Genomic DNA, 25,158 nt, shown 5'->3' on the forward strand with positions numbered 1-25,158 from the left:
GAACAGGGGAGGATCAGAGAGAGAGGAAGATACAGAATCTGAAAGAGGCTCCAGGCTCTGAGCTAGCTGTCAGCATAGAGCCCGACACAGGGCTTGAACACATGAACTGTGAGATCATGACCTGAGCCGAAGTCAGACGCTTAACCAACTAAGCCACGCAGGTGCCCCTGAATTTAATTTCTAAACTTATTTTCTTTATTGAATAACATCTTGGGGCACCTGGGTAGCTCAGTCTGTTAAGCGTCTGGCTGTGGACTCCGGCTCAGGTCATCATCTTATCATTGTGGGAAAGAGGCCCGCATCAGGCTCCGTGCTGGCAGTGGGGACCCTGCTGGGATTCTCTCTCTCCATCTCTCTCTCTGCACCTCCCCTACTCATGCTCTGTCTGCCTCTCTCTCTCAAAATAAATAAATAAACATGAAAAAAATGTTTTAATGATGTCTTGATATTTACAGGCTGAAACCCCTAGTCAGTTCCCAGAGGGTGCAACCATGGTATTCTGTCTTTGGGAATCAGGGATGGAAGTGGATGATTCAATGAATAACAAGACTATTTCTTCCTTTCGTCACAGAAACCACACCTGATTAAATGGGAACATGTCTGACTACTGCTGAACTTACTTTCTATTTGAAGCCAAACAGAAAGACAACTTAAAGCTCACTTCCATTTCATCTTGTGTCTCCGTCATTCATTGTAAGAACAAGAATTTAGGGCCTAGTAGTGAAAACTGCTTTTCCTACTAGAATCCTGCACATCTACTCCATTCCTACATAATGACACATGCAATGAAATCAGCTCATCTCACAAATTCCATTCCACAGTTGCTAACCACAGTTTCATACCAGTGAGAGCAAGGTAACATAAAATTTATCAAGCAGAAAGTTAAATGGCCAGGGTTTTAAAAACTGCCAACAACTGACTCAAAGACAGAACCAATGGCCCTTAGCATCAAGTGAATTCCAGGCAGAACATGAAGGAAATCATGACAGTTTCCTCAGTTTAGAGTATTTTCCCCCTTCTCTTTGCTGAGTGAACTTCTAGCCTTCTCGTATGCTGACTGATTTCTCAATGTGTCTTGTTCACTAGGTTGAGCTCTTTGCTTACGTGGCCCACCAACTCCTAATACCTGGCACACTGCTGGCATGTGGGCACTTAATGATTAAACAAATGGCCTGTAGGACAAGACAGAACCACAAAAACGAAGATGAGTGCTTGCTCAGGGGGCTAGTACAAGGCTTCCCCCTCACAGCCTCTAATTTTACCTCAATATTTCTATGCTTGTAGCCAGCATCATTTCTAGGTACCCTAAGATCACATTCTCTAGGAGCAGCAGAAAAGAGATTTCAGTTAAAAAAGTAAAGGGAGAGGGGCGCCTATGTGGCTCAGTCGGTTGAGCATCTGACTCTTGATTTCAGCTCAGGTCATGATCTCAGAGTCACGGGATTAAGCAGTAGGTTGGGATCCATGCTAAGCCTGGAACCTACTTTAAATGCTCTCTCTCCCTCTGTCCCTCTCCCCTGTGCTCTCTCTAAATAAATAAAATTAAAATAAAATTAGTTAAATTAAAAGTAGAGGCAGAAAGATAAAAAGAGTAGATATAATAGTAAGGAGTAATAATTCTACTTCTAAAAATAATTTTGAGATGTTCTATAAACCCTTTGAGAAAAGCTCTCTGAGAGAAAACTTTTTCTGTTCCTCAATTTCAAATGACACTTTAATAATGATTCTCAGCCTTTGGGAGGAGGTAAAAGTACAACATAAGCTGTGATATAAACACTGCCATTCTGTGAATTCACAGTCAAGCTCAAGTGTCGGGTCCCTTTGATTCTGTCCATTATTCACATCCAAGCTGAGAAGATTCTGGATAGAGCTTGAGAGGAATCTAAGAAGCAAAAGAGGGGATACAAGTATGAGTGAACGTATGCATGTGAAAGGCAGGAATGCCTCACGTACTAGCAGGAAGCAGTGTGCAGATGCTTCCCAGGACATTCCTGGGAATGTCCAAGATGACAGAAAGATTTTCGCATTTTAATTGCAAAAAGAGCACTAACTGTTAGGAATGCTAGTGCTTGCTCCAAGGAAACGCTAAGAACAACTAACCACTCTGAACTAAAACACATTATTATATTACATTTAATATACATTTCAACCAAAAGGTTTATGAAGATGTATTATTGTTAAAAACAGGCTATTGAGTAAAGCCATTTAACTGAGTGAAATATGTAAGTATTTCATTGCTTTATATGGAAAAAGGTAGACACATTCCATAGGCAGTCCATTATGGATGGTTCTGAGAGTCTGTTATCAAGGGTAGGTGGCAGACATATCACCTCCCATTATAATGCAGTTTCATAGAAAAATCAGACACTACACTTCCCTTAATTTTGCCCTGTGACACCTTTTCGAGAAACAACGCATTTTAAAACATTTTTTTAATGTTTATTCATTTCTGCAGGAGACAGACACAGAGCACAAGAAAGGGAGGGACAGAGAGAGTGAGAGATAAAGAACCCAAAGTAGGCGCCAGGCTCTGAGCCTGATGTGCGGCTCGAACCCACGAACCGTGAGATCATGACCCGAGCTGAAGTTGGGACACTTAACTGACTGAGCCACCCTGATGACCTGAAACAACACAGTTTAAGTTCAAGAGTCACTCTCTTTGAAGAGGAGCACTAATAAATTATCATCGATGCCTACAATGATTACCACCTCTCATACCACCAATGCCACCCTGGTTTAATTCAAGGTCATAAGGACAGAGCCTTGCAGGCTTTTCAGTGCATGGGTTTAACAAATGCTCTACCTTCTCTGGTGCTATCTCTCCCTTTGAAACTCCCCAACGGAGAAAAGGCACCGCTCTTCAAAAAAGAATACTTAAAAAAAAAAAAAAAAAAAAAAAATCAGATTGCATTTTAATATACAGTTGATTGGAAAGCCAACGTCCAAGTCACGGATACTCCTTAAGTCTATTGAGAAGCAAAAATGATGTGATGTTGCTGGCACAGCAACCTTCTGTCCTGAGGCGGTTTCTGAGGCAGTGGCTGTGGTCACTGGCTGGGCCACTGGAAGAGGGACAGAAGAACCGACAGCTGCAATGAACAGAAAAAGTTAAAAGAAAGAAATCCCATTTGGTAACACTTTCTCTTCAGTTATCTACCTCACTTAAAGGTACCATCGCATTTCCCTTCAAGCAAGGAATTAGATCATTTGGTTTCATTAAACCTAAGAAAGGAGGCATAGGAACTTCTTAAAGTGACATGCCCCCAAATTATGTAGGCTTGAATTCCCATTTTAGAACTGTGTCAAGAAAGCCTTCCTCTCCACACAGACTGCACACCAGAAAAGCATTCACTACTGACACAGTAACATGTGACAGCAGGCTGGCAGGTGCAAACTTATTTCCAAGAGGCAGCTCAACTTAGACTTCGTATCTGAAGGGTTGTAGGACAGACTTACTGCAGATATCAGGCCAACACTTTTGAAGAAGCAGTTCTGGCTGTGTTAGGCACACAGGGCATAGTCTAACAGAAAGAGAACTCTAATCCAATCCCATTATAGACCAGACATGTGTAGCAAGTGACCAAGTCCTACAGCTCTTCAGTGACCAAGAGGTCACTTGCACCTTACCGTGTGACTCCTAATGGAACACAGCTCTAATTAGTTACGCTACAAAATGTAACCGCAGGTCCTAGTGCAGTGGATGGAAAAACCAGGTTAAATGATTCCCAGTCTCTCCCTGGACTTTAGCATCAAAACTGGGTATAATGAGTGTATTACAACAGGCGGTTAGGAGTTCTTCTCTGTAAAATTCCTAAGAATTCAAGATATTCAAGTGTTTACTAGTTAAAAATATGTTCAAAAGAACTAGTTTCTGTCATTTCTTCTCAAGAGGCTGTGTCTAAAATAAAAGTAACTGAAAAATTCCTATCCGCTAGCCAATTCTATGATTAAGTCACAGGCTCCATTTCAATTCGATTCCATTTAAACTGAATTTGTACATCGCCACACAGTATTGGCTCTTAATATACTTACAAACCGTGAAAACTCTGTTCATCGTGAAATAGGGGGCTACGAAGTGGATACCTGAACCATGTGTCAGGACAGCTCACCTTTTGCATTCGGTTTTGTGTCCCTGTCATACTGCAAGCTCTCCACTTCACTCTCGGTTGCATCATCTTTGGTTGGAGGTGACTGGTTTTGGGGCGGAACAGGGGACACGCTTGGGGACTTTGGCCCAGTGAGGGTCTTCTCTTTTATAGGAGTTAACACTCGCTTCTTTGATTGCCGCGGCTCGTGTTCCTTCTGGGTCTTTAATTCAATTAAAGGCTAAAAATAATTTTTAGATACAGTGATTTGCAAAGCACTTTTCTGCATAATTAAGCAACAACAACAGAAATGTGACGCCCTCCCCCCCCTTATTTTTAAAATATAAGCTTCCCTTTCCAGTTTGGATATTCTTAGTCTACTTGTCTTCATAATTTGCAAATTTCATGTAGCATCTAGGACCAGAAAAAGGAAGACAGGAGGGAACAGGATATCGAGAGCTGAGGACCAAAATGCATCCTAACTGGTAAGAAGGGATATTTGATGTAAGAAGTCAGGGACAGGTGTCCCCGGGAAAGGTTATTGTTACAAAGGCAATAAATACAATGGAGGCCTATGTTAAAACAAGACCAAAATAAAAACAGATCTAGTATGATTTTCTTCCTTTCCTTTGTTCCACTTCCTTCTAATAACATACACATATATATTTGAATATATACATACATATATATATTTATCCCCAAGCGTGTATATATATATATGTGTATATACACATATATATATTCAAATATATATTCAAACTGTCACATCGGCTTTTCTATCTTTAATTCGTAACCCACATAAAGGTCAGTTCTTCAGAAGAACAGTGTACAGAAGGTGATTCTGGGACTGTATACTTATGAGGACCATAAAGCACAAATGAACCAAGAACTCTGTGTGTAAGCTAAAGCTGAGTCCACCAAAATACCACCATTAATGCAGATTCCCAGGAACAAGGTCCATCTCTGTCAGTGACTGACCATGAGCTGTGGGGGGCTGGGGGGAGTCCTACCACAGGAGAAAACGGTATGCAAAGGCTCTGTTATCACTTATAAACTACAGGTGGGGCAGCCAAAGTACTTTCCAGAAAGGAAATACCTATATTAGAGGCCACTAATTAAGAATAATAAATACTTGCTTACACTAGGTAACTCTTTTGAAGTTCAACTTTTATGGGTAGTGACGAGTGACAGCAGAGACGCCGGAGGAGGAGATGGAGGGTCACTACTTGCCTGGGCATCTATGCCTTCTCTCTGCAAAGCCACAGACACTCCCACGGTGGGGGCCAGCTCCAGAGGAATGGGTGCAAGCTTTTGCTTGGCTCGGTTCGGAGGGTCAAGAATAAAAGCACCCTCAACTGTGACCGGGCGCTGGTTGATTTCCGTACTCCCCTTTCTCAGTAGTCCGGTTAAGGGCACTTCTGTACTCCCAAGTGACTGGTCTCCACAGCAAAGATGGATCTGAGGTGAAAGAGAAAATGGAAATAGGGCTTTACAGTCTCTCATTTCTCATTTATTCTCATTTAGGAGAAACATCAACCGTAACAAAAAGTTATAACATGATCCAAAGAAGGGAAGTATAATGCAGGTTCTATCACTGACCTGCAGGGACTGAGTCAAAGCTTCTCATACATGATTGTTGAAACTACTGACAAGGCGTAAGCTTTCCTAAGAACCCAATAATAAAGGTAGTCTTCTTCATTTTTCCTTCCAGTACCGTATAATCACATGGTATCATCCTTTTCTCCTTCAGGAACTATGGTTACTTTAATAGCTTACTATGTTGTTTTTACATAAGCAAATATATCATGAATACATGAATGTAAATAGAAAACAAATACCTCAAGCATTTTTTCTATTTCCATTTCAACATTAAATAGTTGTAAAAAAATAAGTAAGTTAGTAGCTCCAGCCCTATTTGGAAACTAAAGAACCTGAAATAATTTTTGTTTTGTTTCCCCACAAAACATCTGTGGTGTTTCTTTCTCTTTTCCTGCTTTTCTGATTATATATATAAAACAGTGTTTAATAGTACAAGGTAAAACAGAGTGCCTCTCAGGTGGAATGTACTGTTTATCAGTGACAGCTAATCAAAACTTCAACATCACCCCCTTCCAAAACTACGAATCACCTCCATACTATAGTATCAACTTGATTACCTTCCTATATTGGCATTCAGATGCACACTAAGCAGTCACAACACGAAACGACTTTTAGTTCTAATGTCAGCCATGAGTTGTAATTTAGTCTTAATGTTATTAAGTGCCATGGTGTTAATGGGCTGGAGAGAAAGGATTTTTTAGGACTTAAATGTCTAGGAGAATTAAATTAAGAAAGAAGTCAATACTTTAGTAAAGACTAGTATTTTAGATAGGGAATACATCTCAAAATGTTTAGGAAGCTAAAATCCCTATGAAAAGACGAAATTCAGGAACAAGCAGTTCATCATTTTATAAAGTGTTCAGCTCCTTAGTATCCTTAACTTAGCAGAACCACCTCCAAAATGCAGCTCTACTACAATTTCTTAAAGCCTTTTCCCACTTCGCACCCAAACTGCAAGCGAAATCTAATGACTGAGTGCTTTTAAAAAAGGACTACCTAATCCTTTATTATACTACCCCACTTCAGTCTGATTAAAAGCAATTGTAATAAAACACAGAACAGTAATTTTCACTGAGTAAGGTTCACTTTTAAAGACAGTTCAATAGAACATTACTTGACAAAATTTCTCAATTCAAGGGCAGGTTTTAGAAAGCTGGGTTATTTCTTAGCTTTTTTTTAAATTTTTTAAAACATTCATTCATTTTTGAGAGAAAGAGATAGCATGGGTGGGGGAGGGGCGCAGAGAGAGAGGGAGACACAGGATCCAAAGCAGACTCTAGGCTCTGAGCTCTCAGCACAGAGCGTGATGCGGGGCTCAAACCCATGAACCACGAGATCATGACCTGAGCCGAAGTCAGACGCTTAGCTGACTGAGCCACCCAGGCATCCCTTTCTTAGCTTTTAATAGCAGTATGTATACAAATTCTGAAATCAAGAGCATGATCTGTGTGTGTATGGCTACTAACCCTACTAATTAATGATGAAATCTTTAGGCTTTATATTCATTTTCTATTATACAGTCTGTCAATTGATATACCTCCTTCATAATTACTGGATAAAGAAGTATATCTCCTAAAATTCTGAAGTAATGGCTATACCGGGACTTTACAAGTCAGGAGAATTCCTAAGAAATGAAAAGATGTAGCAGAAAGATGACCTTCACTACTGAAATAAGAATCTAGGTACCTCTATGAAGCTTTAAAAAATCATCTCAAGTAAAAAAAAAAAAAAAAAGTTTTTGCCATACTTACCTGTAGTTTAGACTGAAGTGCCAGGTAAACACGAAGAATTTCTATGCTGCTACGTATTCGAACAGATGCTCTCTCTGGCTCAAAGTTTGGGTTGATCAAATCATTGAAGGGTTCATTTGTAACATCATTTCCCAGCAAAGAATAGTAAAAAAAAAACTCAGGCTGTCTTTCTGGAAGTTTCATGGTACATGGAATTAACTAAACATTTACAGGGAGGAAAAAAAATATTCATTTATAAACCACTATACATGCTTATGAATGTCTAGTGAACTCTGAAATTTTTGCTAAAATGTTGACTTTTTTATTTCAAAGTCTTAAAATCACTCAAAACTTCTAAATCTCTGAAAAATTAATACCAAATGATTACTTTGATTAATTTTTCAAGGTTTATTTTAGAAAAGCCCATAGACTAAAAGCTTTTTTAGCTGTTTCTTTTGTTTTGAAGTTTACTTTTCATCCAAGTGATCCATGAACGAGTATGGATAATTTCTTTTAGAAGAAAGTGATCAGGTATTTTAAACTGAGCCTTCTTTACTTCCAAATACCTTATTTCATCCTCTTCTTAACTCTGCCACTCTCTTCATACATAAAAGGAGCATTTTAAACAACCTTCATGCAGGCTATTTAATGTAACACCCTAGTGCAGCCCTTTGAGAGAAAAGCTTTCTAGCCACTCAGCCAAAAGTGGGAAACCTAGAAAAGTTAACAGTTCCAACAGGATATTTCCTGTAATAAGAATGTTACTTCTCGAAGCTGGTAGTTTCATGGACACCAATGGCATGGCAAAGACACTGATTCTTGTCTCATAAAATACAAAATATCTAACAGACCCTAAGTGTTCACAAGCATGTTGTTAAAAATAACAATTGTTGCATTCACCAGTAGAAGATGGCTTAAATATATTTAGTTATCATACAACATGGCTGCTACATAATGATATACTGACATGGAAGTTATCTAAAACATACTCTTAGGCCAAGAAAAGTTACATGACAGTTTGTATGGTTCATGAAAATAAAATTAACCACTGAGAATATAACAGCTCCGTATTCAGTATATAGCAAATATTCAATAATTTGTGTAAAATAATGTAGTAAATACTCAAAAGCTATTTACTGCTTCAGATAGAGGAATATTTTTACATGTAAAGTAAAAGTTTACTTTAATCCCATACATTAATGTATCTGAGAAAAAAAATGTACTTGAGCAGATTTTAATCATGTAGATTTATACACAGGGAGGCAGCACTTGTATACCTATAGCTGCTAAGAGCAAACTGTGGACTAAGCCCCCAGTCCTGGTTCTGTCCATGGCTTGCTGTGAAGCACTGGACAATCTGCTCTTCACTCTGGACCTCCATTTCTTTTAGGGTCAGTACAAGGATTACGAGAAAAAAAACATGTTCAACTGGACACCACCACCACCCAGCACAGAGTCAGCTATTAGGTGAATGCAAAAATGTCTGAAGAAGAAAATATAGTACCTTGTCACCAATGATTATTTCTGAGTTCTATCAGAAGAGACTACTTTTTTCCCTTTGGTTTCTTCCATAATCAGAAAGCAATAAAAATTTTAAGAAGTAAAGATGGCCCTTAGATATTTCATAGAATATTTCATTTTAAGTAATTCCACTAAGAGAAAAGATTCTTCTAAAAATCCATTGTCATCCCTGGTTTTTTAAACCCTCAACTTTCAGTATTTAAGAGAAGGAGGAACCCACAGTTATCACCACCCAGTGGCTGCTCCAAACTAATTCTTCCCTTCTACCACTTGATAGTATCAAGCTAAGTCACTGGTGTGCATCTGAAAAGGTATCTTTCATTTGTTTGTTTGTTGCTAAATGCTTTCTCATGCCACCTTTCACTACCATGAAGGGAAAAGACAAAATGGCTAATTTATAAAATGGTTGGCTTGGGTGGCTCAATCTTTTTTTTTTTTTTTTTAATTTTTTTACTGTTTACTTTTGAGAGAGAGAGGCAGAGCATGGGCAGGGAGGGGCATAGAGACAGGGAGACAGAGAATCTGAAGCAGGCTCCAGGCTCTGAGCTGTCAGCACAGAGTCTGACTCGGGGCTCAAACCCACAAACCATGAAATCATGGCCTGAGCCAAAATCGGATGCTCAATCAACTGAGCCACCCAAGCGTCCCAATCCAATTCTTGATTTCTTCTCAGGTCACGATCTCACGTCTTACGGGACTGAGCCTCACATCAGAGATTCTCTCTCCTCCTCTCTCTGCCTCTGCCGTGCTCATGCTCTCTCTCAATAAAAACAAAGAAAGAAATAAAAAAATCCTTGGCTTGTCTTTAAAAAATGAAAAAAGCAAACAAAAATTTTCAGCAGTATCAAAGGATGAATACACTATCGGACTTCATTTTTTGTGTTTTTTAATTATTGTAAAATACACAACAGAAGACCTATCACTGTAACCACGAGAATGTGGACACCCCAATAACAGAGCAGATTCACCGTGTCGAGTATGCTCCCCCACCTAGGGTCACCACACCTAGCTCCCCGAGGCTTTCACCATCCCCAAGACAAACACCGGAACCACGGAGCACTCACTCCCCATGTGCCCCTTCCTCCAGCCCCAGGAAGCCACAAATGTGCTTCCTGTCCGCACGTGTTGGTGCCCCATTCCGTTAAGAGTTGAGCAATACCCCATTATACATGCAGACACTGATGGGTGTGTGGGCTGTTTCCACCTTTTAGATACCGTGAATACTGCTATGAACAATCCTGTACGCGTTTTTGTTTGAACACCTGTTCTCAATTCCTTTGATACACACCTAGCAGTACAACTGCCGGGCTCCATGGTAATTCTGTTTACTCTTTCTGAGGAACCCATTTTGGCTTAATTTTTAGCAGAGACAGTCAACAGCCAGTTATCATTCTGGTTTTTGAGTTTTTACAAAAAAAAAAAAAAAAAAAATCCTGAGTGACTGACCTTCCCCCTAACCAGAATGGCACATGAAGGGTAGAGTAATCCATAGGCAGGGCTTTATGAAGAAAAAGAGAAAAACTGATGGGGAAAGGCAAAAATAAGAAATTTACTGTGACAAAATTATACATACTTCCTGAGAAAAATCTTTACCTGACAGTGTTGCAAGTTGTGTAAATCTGTGGTCGCTAACTCCTATTTCACTAGTAAATGTGGGCCATGTGGGAACTTTGTACTTCTAAGAAAGCTCATAGTATGGTGAAAATTTTAAGTCATAAACCATATTCTCTAGTTTTGAAAACATTAATTTACTTCAGCTGCTTTCCATCGACATAATGCAGAGAAAACTGGCCCTGATCCTGAGAAGGACAGGAGAGTACCAGCTCATGCTGTGCTGAGCCATTCTGGTGAAGAGGCAATACGGGCGTGGGTCCTCCGTCCCTGCATTTCCTGCTGAGGCACCCACATCACAAGGCCCTGCCCCCTCCCACACAGGCCACTTCCCGGTGCTGCTTCTACAGCTGGTAACCCAGAGGGATTAGGTCAAGTGTCTTCCTGGAGAGACCAGGCAGCTTACAATGGAGTGTTCTGGGTTCCTCAGCTGTGATGGAAACCCACTCTGTGGACAGCAGCCACCTGGGCCCCGCAGTATCACCCCTTGGGACTCTGCATAAGGAAGACTGCACGCGATATGCAGATGTTCGTGTCTGCTGTGCAGAGAGTAATACAGTCCTGTGTCTCTGATCCAGAAACCTTCTGTCATCGAGCAACACCCCCCCCAAGAGTTGTAACTGGCTAATTTGTTAGTTTGTAAATAAGGTAACATCTAATCCCAGACATGATACCCAATAAAGTATGACTGAGACCCAGTGTTCCCAACATTGAACATTTCTCCAAAAAGCAAATTTTTCAATACTTAAAAGAAAAAAGATCCTCTCAGACCAGTCCTTACAATGCCACACAGTACAATGGGAAACAACATTTACTGATGGGCTTTCTTCTAAATCCCCAGAGATTTAATTTATTCTCTTACTACTAACATCATACCAATTTACTCTTAAAGCAGAAATATTTTCTGATATGAAGGGAAACATGTTTCTACATCTTTAAAAGTAAAAAAACAGTCCCACTTGCAAATCTTGGTAATACCCAAAAGGCAAAAAATTTTTTTAAAAAAATCAATCTTGTCAGTTCTTTGTGACTCACTACTTGGAGGAAAAGTCTTACCTGCTCCAGCTGGGTGGCAAACGCGATGGTCACGGACATAACGAAGGAATCTGTGCAATGCTCGGCTGGTCCGATCTGATGGTAGCCTCCCTCCTCGTTCAGCACTGCCACAATGTCCTTGGGGTCAAGGCCAGACAAGCTGGCAGGTACTTTAAGAGTAAAAACACAATTAAACTACGTTATTGTTTTCCATAAACCACTGTGAACATTTTGAAAGCTGGTCGTGCTTCGTGTTTTACTTGCAGTTTTCATGGATACAGGTAGTATCTCAATAAGGTTCCCTTGGATTTTCTTTTTTGTAACACACTCACCAAAGGTAACTGAATAGACAATAAGGGAGTAGAAAAGAGTGTTCGAGGCAGAAGGAACTGGCCTGCAAAGGCCGGGAAGAAAAGCAAGCCTGCGCTGGAGAAGGGAGGCTGGCGTGGTGCTGGATCACAGGGTGACAGGCCCGAAGGCACGGTGGCGCTGGAGGCCTAAGCAGAGGCTTCCCGGATATCAAGCTAAATACTGGAATAGTTTCCTAAGAGGAAACCATGAACCAATTTTGAGAAGAGCAGTGGGAAAACTCCCACTCATATATATGCATACCCTATCAGTAAGTAGTTTTCTCCGATATAATATATAACATATAATTATATAACATATAAATGATATAGAAACAGAATAGATCAATGAAACTAGGAGCTGGTTCTCTGAAAGAATAAAAATGATAATCCCCTAGGCAGACTTATCAAAGAGATAGGACCCAAATAATAAAAATCACAAATTAAAGAAAACCCAACCAAAATCACAGAAATACAAACAATTCTAAGAGAATACACCGCACAAATAAAAAAGTGTAAGAGAATATTATGAAAAATTATATGCCAACAAATTGGACAACCTGGAAGAAATGGATAAATTCCTAGAAACATACAAACCACCAACTGGAAAGAGAAACAAACAAAACATTTAAACAGACTAGTAACAATGAATGAAATTGAATCAGTAATCAAAAATGTCCCCCCCCAAAAAAAGTAGAGGGCCAGATGGCTTCCCGGGGGAATTCTCCCAGCCATTAAAGAAGAATTAATACCTATTCTTCTCAAACTGCTCCAAAAAAAATGAAAATGGAAGAAAAACTTCCAAACTCACTCTACAAGGCCAGCATTACCTTGATTCCAAAACCAGACAAAGACCCCACTAAAAAGGAGAATTACAGGCCAATACCCCTAATGAACACAGATGTAAAAATTCTCAACAAGATACTAGCAAACTGAATCCAACAGTACCTTGAAAGAATTATTCACCTATATCAAGTGCAATTTATTCCTGGGCTGCAAGGGTGGTTGGGTATCTGCAAGTCCATCAATGTGATAAACCACATTAGTACAAGAAAGGAAAAGGACCATAAGATTCTCTCAATAGACGCAGGAAAAGCTTTTGACAAAACACAGCAGACATTCTTGATAAAAACCCTCAACAAAGTAGGGATAGATGGAACATATATCAACTTAATTAAGACCATATATGGGTCTTATTTATGTCCATGTATGGACAGCTAACATCATCCTCGATGGGGAAAACCCGAGAACTTTTCCACTACGCTCAAGGACAAGACCAGGAAGTCCACTCTTAACACAGTAGTGGAAGTCTTAGCCTCACCAATCAGATAACAAACAGACTTAAAAGGCATCCAAGGGCACCTGGGTGGCTCAGTCGGTTAAGTGTCCAGTTCTTGATTTCACTCAGGTCACAATCTCACAGTTCATGGGTTTGAGCCCCACACTGTTGATCTCTTTCAGGAAAGTAGATGAAGAGCAGCAAATTTTTGCAGATCATATTTCAGTCAGAGAAAGAGACATAATAAAACTTACTATGTTAAAACACATAATAAAAACTAGAGCTTAAATCAATGAAACTGGTAACATGAAATCAATGAAGAAAATCAAAGAAACCAAAAGTTGGCTCTCTGAAAACATCAATAAAATCAGTAAGCATTTAGCCAACGTTACTAAGAGATAAAGAGAAAATACAAATTACTAACATCCAAAATAAAAAGAGAATAACTGTAGATTCCATGGACATTAAAAGGATACTGAAAGAATATTACAGGAACTTTTTATCCACAAATTCGATTACCTGTATGAAATGGGCCAACTTTCTTGAAAGACACCATCTGCCTAAACTCACACAGGAAGAAACACACAATCTAGACAGGCCTATATCCTTTGGTGAAGTCAAATCAGTTACAACTTTACAAAACAAAAAGCACCAGACCCTGATAACTCCACTGGTGAATTCTACCAAACATTCAAGGAAGAAAAAACAATTCTTTGTAATCTTTTTCAGATGACGGAAGCAGAGGAAATAATTCCTAACTCATTCTATGAGGCCTGCATTACCCTGATGTCAAAACCAGACCAAGACATTACAAAAAAGAAAACAGACCACTGTCTCATTAACATACATGCACAGATTCTCAACAACATATTAGCCACATGAATCCAACAATGTATAAAAAGAACCACACACCACAACCAAATGCAATTTTTTTCCGGTATGCGAGACTAGTTCAGCATTCAAAAATGTGTTATAATCCATCATATCACAGACTGAAGAAAAACCACATGATGGTATCAAAAGATGCAGAAAAAACATCTGACAGAACCCAACACTCAGTAACGATAAAACACCATCAGCAAATTAAAATAGAGAGTGACTTTCTCAATGCAATAAAGCACATCCATAAAAATCCTACAGAACTAGGCAAGGAGATCCCCTTTCACCATGGCTTTTGGGTACCAGACGACAAGTCCTAGCGAAGGCAGGAAGATAAAGGAAACAAGGCATGAAGACCGGGAATAAAGACATTAAACAGTCTTTGTCTGCAAATGATGCAAACTATATTCCCAGCAGAATCAGATCTATAAATACACAGAGAACAAACTGGTGGCTGCCAGAGGGAAGGGGGAGGTAGGCAAACTGAATGAAGGAGAGTGGGAGGTACAGGCTTCCAGTAATGGAAGGATGGAAGGCGCGGCACAGGGAACGTAGCGATGGTACTGTAATGGCCTTCTATGGTGACACAGGGGATCTATACTTGTGCATAAGTATAGGTATGATCTATATATAGAGAATGATCCTGAGCAGAGCATCAGGAACAGACTTGTCAAATTACTATGCTGTACACTTGAAACTATTATGGCATTTTGTGTCAACCAGACTTCAATTAAAAACAAAAAAAAACAAAAACCAGTGTTTGCCAGAGTTGGGCAGAAGGGAGGGAGATGCAGAGCACAGACGATGTCTAGGGCAGTGAAGCTATTCTGTGGGGTGCTACAGTCACAGATGTAGGTCATTACACATTTGTCACAACATACAGAATATAAAGCACCAAAAATAAATGCTAATAAAAACTGTGGACTCCAGGTGATAATGCCTTGCTAGGTAGTGAGTGGGGGTTCATCAGTTTTAACAAACGGTCCCCTCTGGTGTGGGATGTTGACAATGGAGAGGTTGTGTGGCTGAGGAGACCGAGGTAAGCAGCAGCACTCTGCACTTTACACTCAGTTCTGCTGGGAACCTGAAATTGCTCTAAAAAGTAAAGTTTATTAACTACAGAAAAAAAAGGAAAGAAAAACATGAAGGTATGGTTAACAGGTGAGTGAAGAGAAAACAGCGTAACTGTTTTCACCTTTGTGCTCATCCTGGGAAGGAAATTTTCTGAAACAGCCCTTTTTAAGAATACAAATTTGTGGTTTCTTCTGTCATACCAAATAAAGAAAAGAAAATCTTGCTTATTTCCAACTCTTCTCTAAGAAGAGCTTCAAACAACAAGTGCTGCGTGTTTAACAGCAAGACAACGTCTGTCTGGGGCACCAGAGTAAAATGAGTTTACGCTCCTGCATGTATTTTCCTATCATACCACCTGAAGTTCTAGTCCACAGATGTAACTTTTCCAACAACGTCCTTAGCGATGACGCACTGACCTTTTCCGTCTCGAGGGGGGGCTCCTTTCGCTTTAAAACTATCCACTGGTGCCTTTGTGTCTGTTTCCAAAGCAATGCCTATCTGTATCTCCGACTTGAACTTGGTGTATTTATTGCTCAACAGCTGGTACCATTTTGGTGCCTGGAGAGTAACAACAAAACAAAAACACCTTAATAATTAATAGGAAACAAACAACAGTGGGAAACGTTCTATAAGCTTCCAAATGTATTTCCTGTAGTTCCTTAGTACCCTCTCCTCGTTTTGAATATTTTTCACATTTTCCTCAAAAGAGTCTAATTCTGCTTAAGAAGCTAACTGTATTTTCTCCTAAAAAAAAAAAAAAAAAAATAGAAGTTTAGGGATGCCTAGATGGCTCAATTGGTTAAGCATCTGACTTCAGCTCAGGTCATGATCTCACGGTTTGGGAGTTCAAGTCCTGCGTCAGGCTCTGGAGCCTGCTTCAGATTCTGTCTCCCTTCCTCTCTGCCCCTCCCCCACTTGTGCTCGTTCATTCTCTCTCAAAAAGAAATATTAAAAAAAGAAGATAAAAAGTTTAGACTACCAATTTTCCATTTTCCTAACCCCTAAATTTTCACTTTTTCTGGTATATGCCTTCACTGCCTGCCAAATTTCTGCTTTGTTCTGAATATACCAAATATAAAGAGCTATCGTTAACAAAAAAAAAACACTAACAAAATACTAAAGCAAAGACCTAAGGCAGAGTTCTGGGTTATGAACCACATACCTGGCTGAAATATAACGGCTTTCTCATAGAATGAAGTATCGTAAATTACCTCAATATCCGGGCCCCGGTAATTTGAGAAATTCTAATACTCAAAGCAGCCTGCACAATCTCATGGCCCAGGACTGCATGTTGCATTAGTGCAGGAACAGCATTTCAATTTATGGAAACAGCATTCTTACTCTAAACACCATTGTATAAAGGCACAGAAACGGGTCTTTCTATAGACCAAAACCCAAAGCTGCAGTTTTGTATCAACATTTGTAAGTAAAATGGGCCTACGCCACAGTTGTTTCTTTTTAAAGTCCACACCCAAGGTTTTTTAAAAGCAAAACTCATAGTCTGTTGCTGTATTTTTTTTTATGATGGATATATTACAATTTTAAGTCTAAGCCTGAAAAAGAGTTTCAGCTACTCACAAAATTTATGCTGTATTTTTCTGTTACAGAACTTAAAAAAGCAAAGCTGGGGGTTTTTTGTGTGTGTTTCTTTTCATTTACAGAGAATCAATTTACTTTTAACTTCAAATATTCTACTCACCAACTTCAAATATTTCTGCTAATAAAGAGGAGAGATTAAGACAACGTCTGGCTTTCCTAAAACTCTTAATTCTGAAACATTTCTCCTGAACTCTGATAATGGTAAGAAGCAAATGTAATGACCAAGTGTCCGAAAGGACCAGATGGGGCCAGGGTGGGGGAAGTGGGGGGGCCAGGAAGGAATGCCAAGTGCATTTACAGGTATTCTCCTCAGAGGATTTACCTCCTGTGTAACCATAGCAACCGCAGAAGCATCCTGTGCAGGCTGTAGCATAGCTACTTAAGAGAAACACATCAGGGGCACGACCATGGCTCCTGGTTGAGGGGCTGAGACTTAAGAAAGAAAGACTTTTCAGAACCTAGGGGCAGAGAAGTGAAGAGTCCCCGAGGAGGGAGGAGAAACAGATTCTCTGTGAGTGAATTTCTTTCGAGTTTCCATTTCTTTTGAAGGATTCCAAGTGTGGGCTCAGCTCACTGGCCCCTCTGTAAATACTGTGGCTATTAGCAGCAAAAATGTTGGTAACGGATCAATTTTTCTTCAGAATCCTACTTTAGGATTCAAATCCGGAATAAGACTTCAAAAGACAAGTTTGTTTGTTTTTACTTTGTTTTAAGAAAGTTGTGACCAAAGAAAGTTATTAACAAAAATTCAAAGGAAGCATTTCCAAAGCCAGTAACATAAAAAATGGTTATGGCTCAGCGTGGGTGGCTCAGCTGGTTAAGCTTCCGACTGCTGGTTTCAGCTCTGGTCATGATCACGGAGCCTGCTGGGATCCTGTCTCTCCCTCTTGCTCTCGCTCTCTCTGCTTTCCCTCACTCATGTGCAAGCTCTCTCTCGCTCTCTCTCTTCAAAATAAATATATAAACTTAAAAAAAAAAGATTGGGAGATTTTTTAAAAGAGGAAAGGAACACTTTCAGTAACAAAAGCACTGACATAGGAATCAAGACCTGAATTGTTTTTCCTTCTTTAGGTGTGTGTTCCTGGCAAGGCTGCTGGTGAGGTCCCCCAAGCGCGTTTTAGGGAGCTCACCTGCTCTGACATGCAAGGAGCGGGAAGCAGGGAAAGCAATCGGAAGGCTACTTCCACAGCCAATGTTAAGAAAGGACGGTGCCTTAGGCTAGGATCCCAACAGTGAAAATGTCCAACAGCAGCTGGATCGGGAACGGGTGGCCGGAGGCCTGGAACCACCTGGAAAGGGACAGCTGCGGAGGCCGGAAACGGAGGTGTGGCTTGCACACCTGGAAGAGGGGTGCCATTCACCGGGGCGGGGCACACGGCAGGGCGCTCATCTCTGACAGCAAAGCTCTGAAGCTGAACCTGCTGTGCTCTGGGTCACAGCAGCGTGACCGACTGTCTGAGCTCAGAGAGAATTTTCTTTGACAAAGAGAGTTCTAGGTCAAAGAAATGACCAAAATATCGGGACTTTCTAAATCAAATTCCTAAAGTGAAACCTAAGAACCGCCACACCTGCTCACACCCACGCCCTTTCAGGTCCAGGACTGCGGGTCCTTTCCATCAACCTGGTATCTACTAGAAGTCCCCACCAAACACCATTGGTAACAACACATCAACAGGACAGTACCTGCTTTGTTTCTTGAGCAGTTCTTAAGTCTAGGACAATGTAGCCTATAGTTTCCTTGGCTGAAGATGCAGGATCCAAGGCAAAACACTGCAGTTTGATAGGAGTGCGTTGCAGCCTATAATGTAACAATTTATGTTAGAGATGAGCTCGCTTCTGCTCCACGCTGAGCTGATGTTCTGTGAGTTCTGAAAGAGCTGCCTACTACTACCAAGACATTATAATTCTTTTGAATAATCTGTATCTGTATTTCCTGCAAAACTCTCCAACTGACATCAACTATTAATCATGCCTATTTATCATTATACCAAGTAATATTCAAACCACGTAAAAAAATCTTGGGCTCTCTCACCTGAGGAGCTCCACAGTAGGTCAGTGTTTTTCAAGGTTCTCTAATACACAGAACTCTTTTAAAGTTAAAAAATTACCATGATCATGAATCTTCAAGATTGATTTTAAATTCTTTCCCTTATACTGTCACACACACATACAACTACAGATACACATATATGCTTAAAGCTCTTTTGCTCCCTAAAATGAAATCAACTTCAGAATTAAATACCATAAAAATCACAGACTATTGCAAGTAATAATTTATTATCATACATGACAATGTTCTGTAAGCATGACCTTGGCTGGTATAGCATGGGTTCTTGCCAGTCTGAAACCTCTATACTGCCTCATAGAATGAGCTCATTGCATTTGACCATCACTGTATTCTCATGGAATGACTATAAAACTTGCACTTGGCACACAATCATCATTTATATACATGCAATTTATCTTGTTCTTTTCTCGGCCTCCCACATGCAGAATGGTGCCCTTGGCATTAACACTACTGTGAACGCTGTGGGCACCAATATCATGTCAGGACTCTGTGCAGATATTCCGGAAGTCACTGAACACAAAATTTTGATCCTCTAGGACTTTAATGCCCTTGAAAATCCCGAAACAAATCCATGGACTGATTTGGCCACAGAAGAAAATAAATTTCTTCTTATGTTCATTTTCTAAGTTCATCATTGTATTTGCTTTAGTCCTAAGATACAGCAGGAATGAAGTGATTCTGTGTTTTCCAGAAAAAAAAAATACGGTTTTTCGATCCTACTTAAAATAGAAGTGCTCTTGCCTATTTCGAGTCATCTGAGTTCATGAAGTAGTAGGTTGTAGCTTTAAGCCTGTTTTATGTACTGATACCAAGTGTTTAAATGTCTGAAATCAAGTATAAAATTAATTAGAGACCCTTCTGGAATTACTGTATACATTATCTCTATATATCCTTGGCAAGCCAGGTAAAGTACATAATAAAGGAAGTAACAGAAATTACAATCAATTCCAATCCATGTTTAACATTGTGTAAGCATCATTACAGCACTTCTAGAATATCTCTTCTCTCAGACATCAGGAAAAAAGCTACATGTAATAGTTTAAAAACTTAGGCTCTAGAACTCAGCGGGCTGGGCTCTCCTATTATTCAGGGGACTGACTTATAATAGGTTACTTACCTTCTTAGGCCTCAGTTTTTTCATCTGTAATTGCGGGAAATCCTAACACCCACCTCATAAGACTGTCTTGATGTTCAAATGAATTATTATTATTGCAAAGTACTTTGAAGATTTCCTGGCACATGAGAAAACCCCTAAACAAGTATTATCACTGTTACTATGCTCTAGAAAGATACAGCTTTCTTCGTCTCTAGCAGCCTCAGGCCTAGAGCAGAACAAACGGACAATGAGAGGCACCTGTGCTGGTGGAGAGCCTTCCGGTCGATCTCCCAGGCTAACTCGGTAGCAAATTCTGGCTGGTCGGTGTGGTCCACAGGGTCAGTGGCCAACTGTTCTCCATCGAACTTTGCTTCTACTATCAGCATATGCTTTGGACGCTTGGGGAAATGACGACCTGGAAGAAAAAGACCATACAGGTTAATCGGAACTGTACAAAAATCAAGTATGATCTTTTAGCACGTTTAAAAATTTTTTTAACGTTTTATTTACTTCTGAGAGAGAGAGAAAGAGACAGTGTGAGCAGGGGAGGGGTAGAGAGTGAGGGAGATACGGAATCTGAAGCAGGCTCCAGGCTCTGAGCTGTCAGCACAGAGCCCAATGTGGGGCTCAAACCCAGGAACCGTGGGATCATGACCTGAACCAAAGGTTAAGCCTGAGCTTAACCCACTGACCCACCCAGGTGCCCCTTAAAAACTGATATACATAAATAGTTGTTGACTTATATAGTCCACTAACTCCCTAAGAACGTGTGCTCTCGTGCAAATTCATGATTCATAAGAATCAAACTGAAGGCTACAATTTGCAAAAGCGTGCTTCTCAAACATTAACGTGCACATGAATCACCTGGGGACCCTGTTAAAATGTAGATTCTGGTTCACTAGGTGGAGCCTAAGAGGCTCCTTTTTTTTTTTTTTTTTGCATTTATTCATTTTTGAGAGTCAGAGTGTGAATGGGGTAGGGGCAGAGAAAGACTCCAAAGCAGGCTCTATGCTCCGAGCTGTCAGCAGAGTCCAATGTGGGGCTCAAACTCACAGACCATGAGACTGTGACCCGAACTGAAGTCAGACACGGAACCGACTGAGCCGCTCAGGCGCCCCGAGAGGCTGCATTTCTAACCAGCCCCCACGTGATGTCAATGTTGTCCTTGATTCACACTTTGAGCAGCAATCTCAGGAACATTTAGAAGAATTAAAAATGTGATTCCACCAATTTTGGATATTACTATACCAGAAGTTAATATAGAACAGTCATGTCATGCGGAGAGTTGGGAACCAATCAAAAACAAACCAATGTACAGCTTAATTTTCCTGTTAACACAGGAACACTCAGCAAACTAGCCCTAGGAAAGCAGACACATGTATTCATTCATTCAAATCTCAAGGATAATGTGGTCAATTATTTAAAAAATATTCTGTCTACGGATCACTTTTCACTGGTACTGCCTGACCCCATTCCTTCACTGTTTACTGAAGCCGTTATCAGAGTCCGGTGTAAACTCTGTCAAATGACAGGACATAAAAAGAGTAAACCAGAGTATACGCCCTCAAGGAACTGAGGGTCTAGTGAAGCAAACTGCAAACAGTGCAAACAGAAAGCAGAAAAACTAGGAAGAATCTCAGAGTCAACCTGTTTGCAGGTGTGGAGAGGGGCACAGTGCTGAGACACGTGTTAAGTAAATACGTCCCAGCTGCTACTGCCCTTGCCACACTCTACTCAGGAGGAGGTGCAGGGGTCAGAGAGATCTTGATCGCAGAGCTCTGACTCTCCACCTTGAAGCTCCCCATTTAGGAGCCGTAGCACAAATGTATAAGCAGGCTTCTCCCAACGAGCACTCACAGAGGCCCCTCTCTGGACATCATCCTGAGCTGCTCTAAAAGATCATGGGGGGTTCCCCAAGTGCATTTCATTTCTGTCAAAGAGCCTGTATCATCACACCTAACTGTGCCGTCCGGTTAGCCTGAGGACAGAAGCTAAGTACTGGAACAAAGAGGCGCCTGGCTCACTCCAGCCACAGTGCCCTGAGAACAGAAGCCTTGTCTTTTCCGTCCTGGAATTCCAGCCCATAGCCCAACTTTGGCGCATGGTAAAAACGTCATCATTTTCTTCTGAATGATGGGCATTTCTAGAAGCGTAGTCAAGAAAGAGCAGGTAGCTGCTGAGATGGGGACGTAGCAACAGATGGCAAGAGAGGAGAGGAGGCCGAAAAAGCAGGCAAGAGGCCTACCAGAAAGGGCCATGAATGCTGTTCTAAAAAGTACAGACCTTATCCTTTAGGACGGTGTGGGATTTTAAGACAATTTGCATTTCAGAAAGATCATCCCTAGATAGTAATGTGAACAGGAGATAGTCTCTTAAGGCGGGCGGGGGGATTTATGAAACAGACCACTGAAAAGATTACGACAGATCAGGGCCTCAAAGCAGGGCACTCACAGTGGAAACCTCCTCATTTAAAAGTTTACATGAAGCACCCAGCATGATTTTAGCAACAAACCTTGGTGACCGTCTGGAAGACAATGACTCTCAGGTTCTGGGCTTGAGGCAACAGCTCGGTTGTGATGAACGGAAACACAAACACACAAGGAGACGTTTGGAGGGAGGTCCACGGTCCACTCTGAGGTATGTTTACGGCAACACCTAACTGACAGCCCTGAATGTAGGTTCTCTCCTCTGCACACCGCTACGCGCCTGCAACTAATCCTCTCCTATTTACGAATACAGTCTGCCTCCCTAGTTTTTAGAACATTAAACTCCTTGGCTTTCGAAATCCTCCAAGGTCTATTCACTGTAGCTCTACAAGCTTATTTACCAGAATATTCTTCAATGTTCACCTCCCTTGATCCTGGTCATCTATGGGAACTCTTCATCATTCCAGCCACCATAATTACTCCATCATTGGCCTGGGGTTTGCTGGTTGGTTGTTTTTTTTTTTTTAAGGCTATTTATATATTTAGAGAGAGAAAGAGAGAAAGGGAAGAGGGAGAGGGAGAGAGAGGGAGAGAGGGAGGGAATTCCAAGCAGGCTCAGCACTGTCAGCTCAGAGCCCGATGAGTGGTCTGAACTCATGAACTGAGAGCATGAGCTGAGCAGAAGCCAAGAGAAACGCACTTAATGGCATGAGTCACACAGGCACCCCTGGCCTGGGTTAGCTAAGGGCCGGCAAGGACTTTGTTCCATCATTACTTAACTACTCACAGCCCTTAAGCCGTCATTCCCACCCACCCCCAAAACCTATATTTACAGCCTACATCCCATGTTTTTATTTTTCGGTTTTTTAAAAAATTTTTAACATTTACTTATTTTTGAGAGAGACGGAAAGTGAGTGGGAGAGGGACAGAGAGAGAGGGAGACACAGAATCTGAAGACAGGCTCCAGGCTCTGAGCTGTCAGCATAGAGCCCGAAGCGGGGCCCAAACCCAAGAACCGAGAGATCATGACCTGAGCCGAAAGTCTGCCGCCCAACCGACTGAGCCACCCGGGCGCCCCCTACATCCCGTATTTTTAATATTATACTGCATTCCAACATACTGTCTCCTGCCTGTGAATTTTTGATCTTCTAAAGAAGACAGAATCCTACATCCTTGAACGGAAACAGAGTGCCTTTCATTTGGGTTTCCCCACAGCAGGAAGCAAGTACCAAGTCCAGAAGCTTTTCTTGACAAATTACAAAGGGATTTCAGCCCTCGGTCTTTAAACAATCAGGGACAGAACAGCTAAAAATGTCCCACCAATTTATGGCTTCTGGTCAGTTTTCTGTTCCAAAAGCCATTATACTACTCATTCCTTCTCACTACCCCCCAAAACAGTGCCAGGCCTCCAACAAAATACCTCCAATGGGGGTGGGGGGCAGCCATTCCTCAGCCCAACTCAGGATGACTACTGTGAGGTTATTCAAAACCTATCTTATGGGCGCCTGGGTGGCTCAGTCGGTTGAGTATCCAGCTTCAGCTCAGGTCATGATCTCACAGTTTGTGGATTTGAGCCCTGCATCGGGCTCTGTGCTGACAGCTCAGAGCCTGGAGCCTGTCTTTGGATTCTGTATCTCTCTCTCTGACCCTGCCCTGCACGCTCTCACTCTCTCTCTCTCTAAAATAAATAAAACATTAAAAAAAATTTTTTTTAAAAACTTATCTTCAATTTACCTGGCAATTCCTACGCCCTCCACTTTCCTCCAACTGCTCTCCCACCACACCGAATTTGAGCAGGGGCAGAATATTCCTTGTCTTTCCATACCTTAAGTGTTCTTTCCTCTTCCCTTTGCCTGGAGAGCCCTCCCTTCCTCTCCCCCCCCCATCCTAATCATCCTTTTAGGACCCAAATAAATGTCACCTCCTCGGGAACATCTTCCCCAGAGCTGGTCTTTCCTTCTCCCACATCGTCATTAATTGTACGCATTCTCCAGGCTATACTCTGACTTAGGTTTTAGGACCCCGGCTGTTTTAGCCTTACATTCCCAGCACAGTGCCTGACCCTCAGCGAGCCTGCAATAAACAAAGGTCACTTTAGTCAACAAACCAGGCTTCTAGGAATGTATCGAACAGACCGTCTTGACTAAGAGTCCCCTTAAGTCCCCTCTCAAGACTTGTAAAGGGAATGGCCCCCGCAGTACTTCAGCCCGCAGGAAATACGGATTCGACAGCAAGGCTCTCACAAATGGGATCACCCGGGGGCCCCCGAGCTGAACGTGCTTCCCCGGCACCTTAGCTCCCGCGTAAAAGTCATCGACGCGCTGCTTCTGACGGAAATCGTTTTTCCTACGTTCTCTGGGGCGCCGGCTCTTCACGCTAAATACCACCGATCCCTAATAGCTCTCGCGCTCCCCTGAGAGTCTGCGAAATCAATCGCCTACCAGGCCTCACGAAGTACAACTCTGAACCAGTCTGGGGGGACCGCAAAAGCAGAGACGACAGGGTTCCGAAGGTTAGCAAAGCCTCCGTCGCACGCCGCTCGGTTACAAGTGCGGAGGCTGCAGGCGCCAAAGCCTGCCCCTGGCCGCTCACCTTCCAGGACGGACACGACGATGAGCAGTTGGTCGGACTTGGAGACCATGGTCGCGGTGGGCGGCCCGCAGGCGGGGTCTGCGCGGGGGAAGAGGGGCCCGGGTGAGGTNGCTTCCGCCTAGCAACCAGGCCCGCAGGCCCAGCGCCGGGGGAGAGCTGGAGGACAAAGGGTGATAGAGACCAGGGCAGTCGAGGATAGAACGCCCCTCGGCCCGCC

General features: G+C 41.7%; 1 protein-coding gene across 1 annotated transcript in view; it reads right to left on the minus strand.

The window, feature by feature from the left end:
• CEP120 (centrosomal protein 120) overlaps positions 1-25,044 on the minus strand; it is a 78,193-nt gene extending 53,149 nt beyond the window's left edge. The window contains exons 1-9 of the mRNA XM_077753014.1: positions 24,942-25,044; positions 20,182-20,338; positions 18,443-18,557; positions 15,577-15,718; positions 11,603-11,751; positions 7,436-7,633; positions 5,316-5,543; positions 4,110-4,326; positions 2,913-3,089 (exon numbers count right to left, since the gene is read on the minus strand). Of these exons, the coding sequence (XP_077609140.1) occupies positions 2,913-3,089; positions 4,110-4,326; positions 5,316-5,543; positions 7,436-7,633; positions 11,603-11,751; positions 15,577-15,718; positions 18,443-18,557; positions 20,182-20,338; positions 24,942-24,990 (1,432 nt within the window). The 5' untranslated portion in view covers positions 24,991-25,044. The remainder of the gene's footprint in view (positions 1-2,912; positions 3,090-4,109; positions 4,327-5,315; positions 5,544-7,435; positions 7,634-11,602; positions 11,752-15,576; positions 15,719-18,442; positions 18,558-20,181; positions 20,339-24,941) is intronic.
• Positions 25,045-25,158: the final 114 nt, after the last annotated feature.

This window comes from Crocuta crocuta, unplaced genomic scaffold (genome assembly GCF_008692635.1).
Source record: "Crocuta crocuta isolate KB4526 unplaced genomic scaffold, BGI_CrCroc_1.0 scaffold377, whole genome shotgun sequence".
NCBI classification, from domain to species: domain Eukaryota; kingdom Metazoa; phylum Chordata; class Mammalia; order Carnivora; family Hyaenidae; genus Crocuta; species Crocuta crocuta.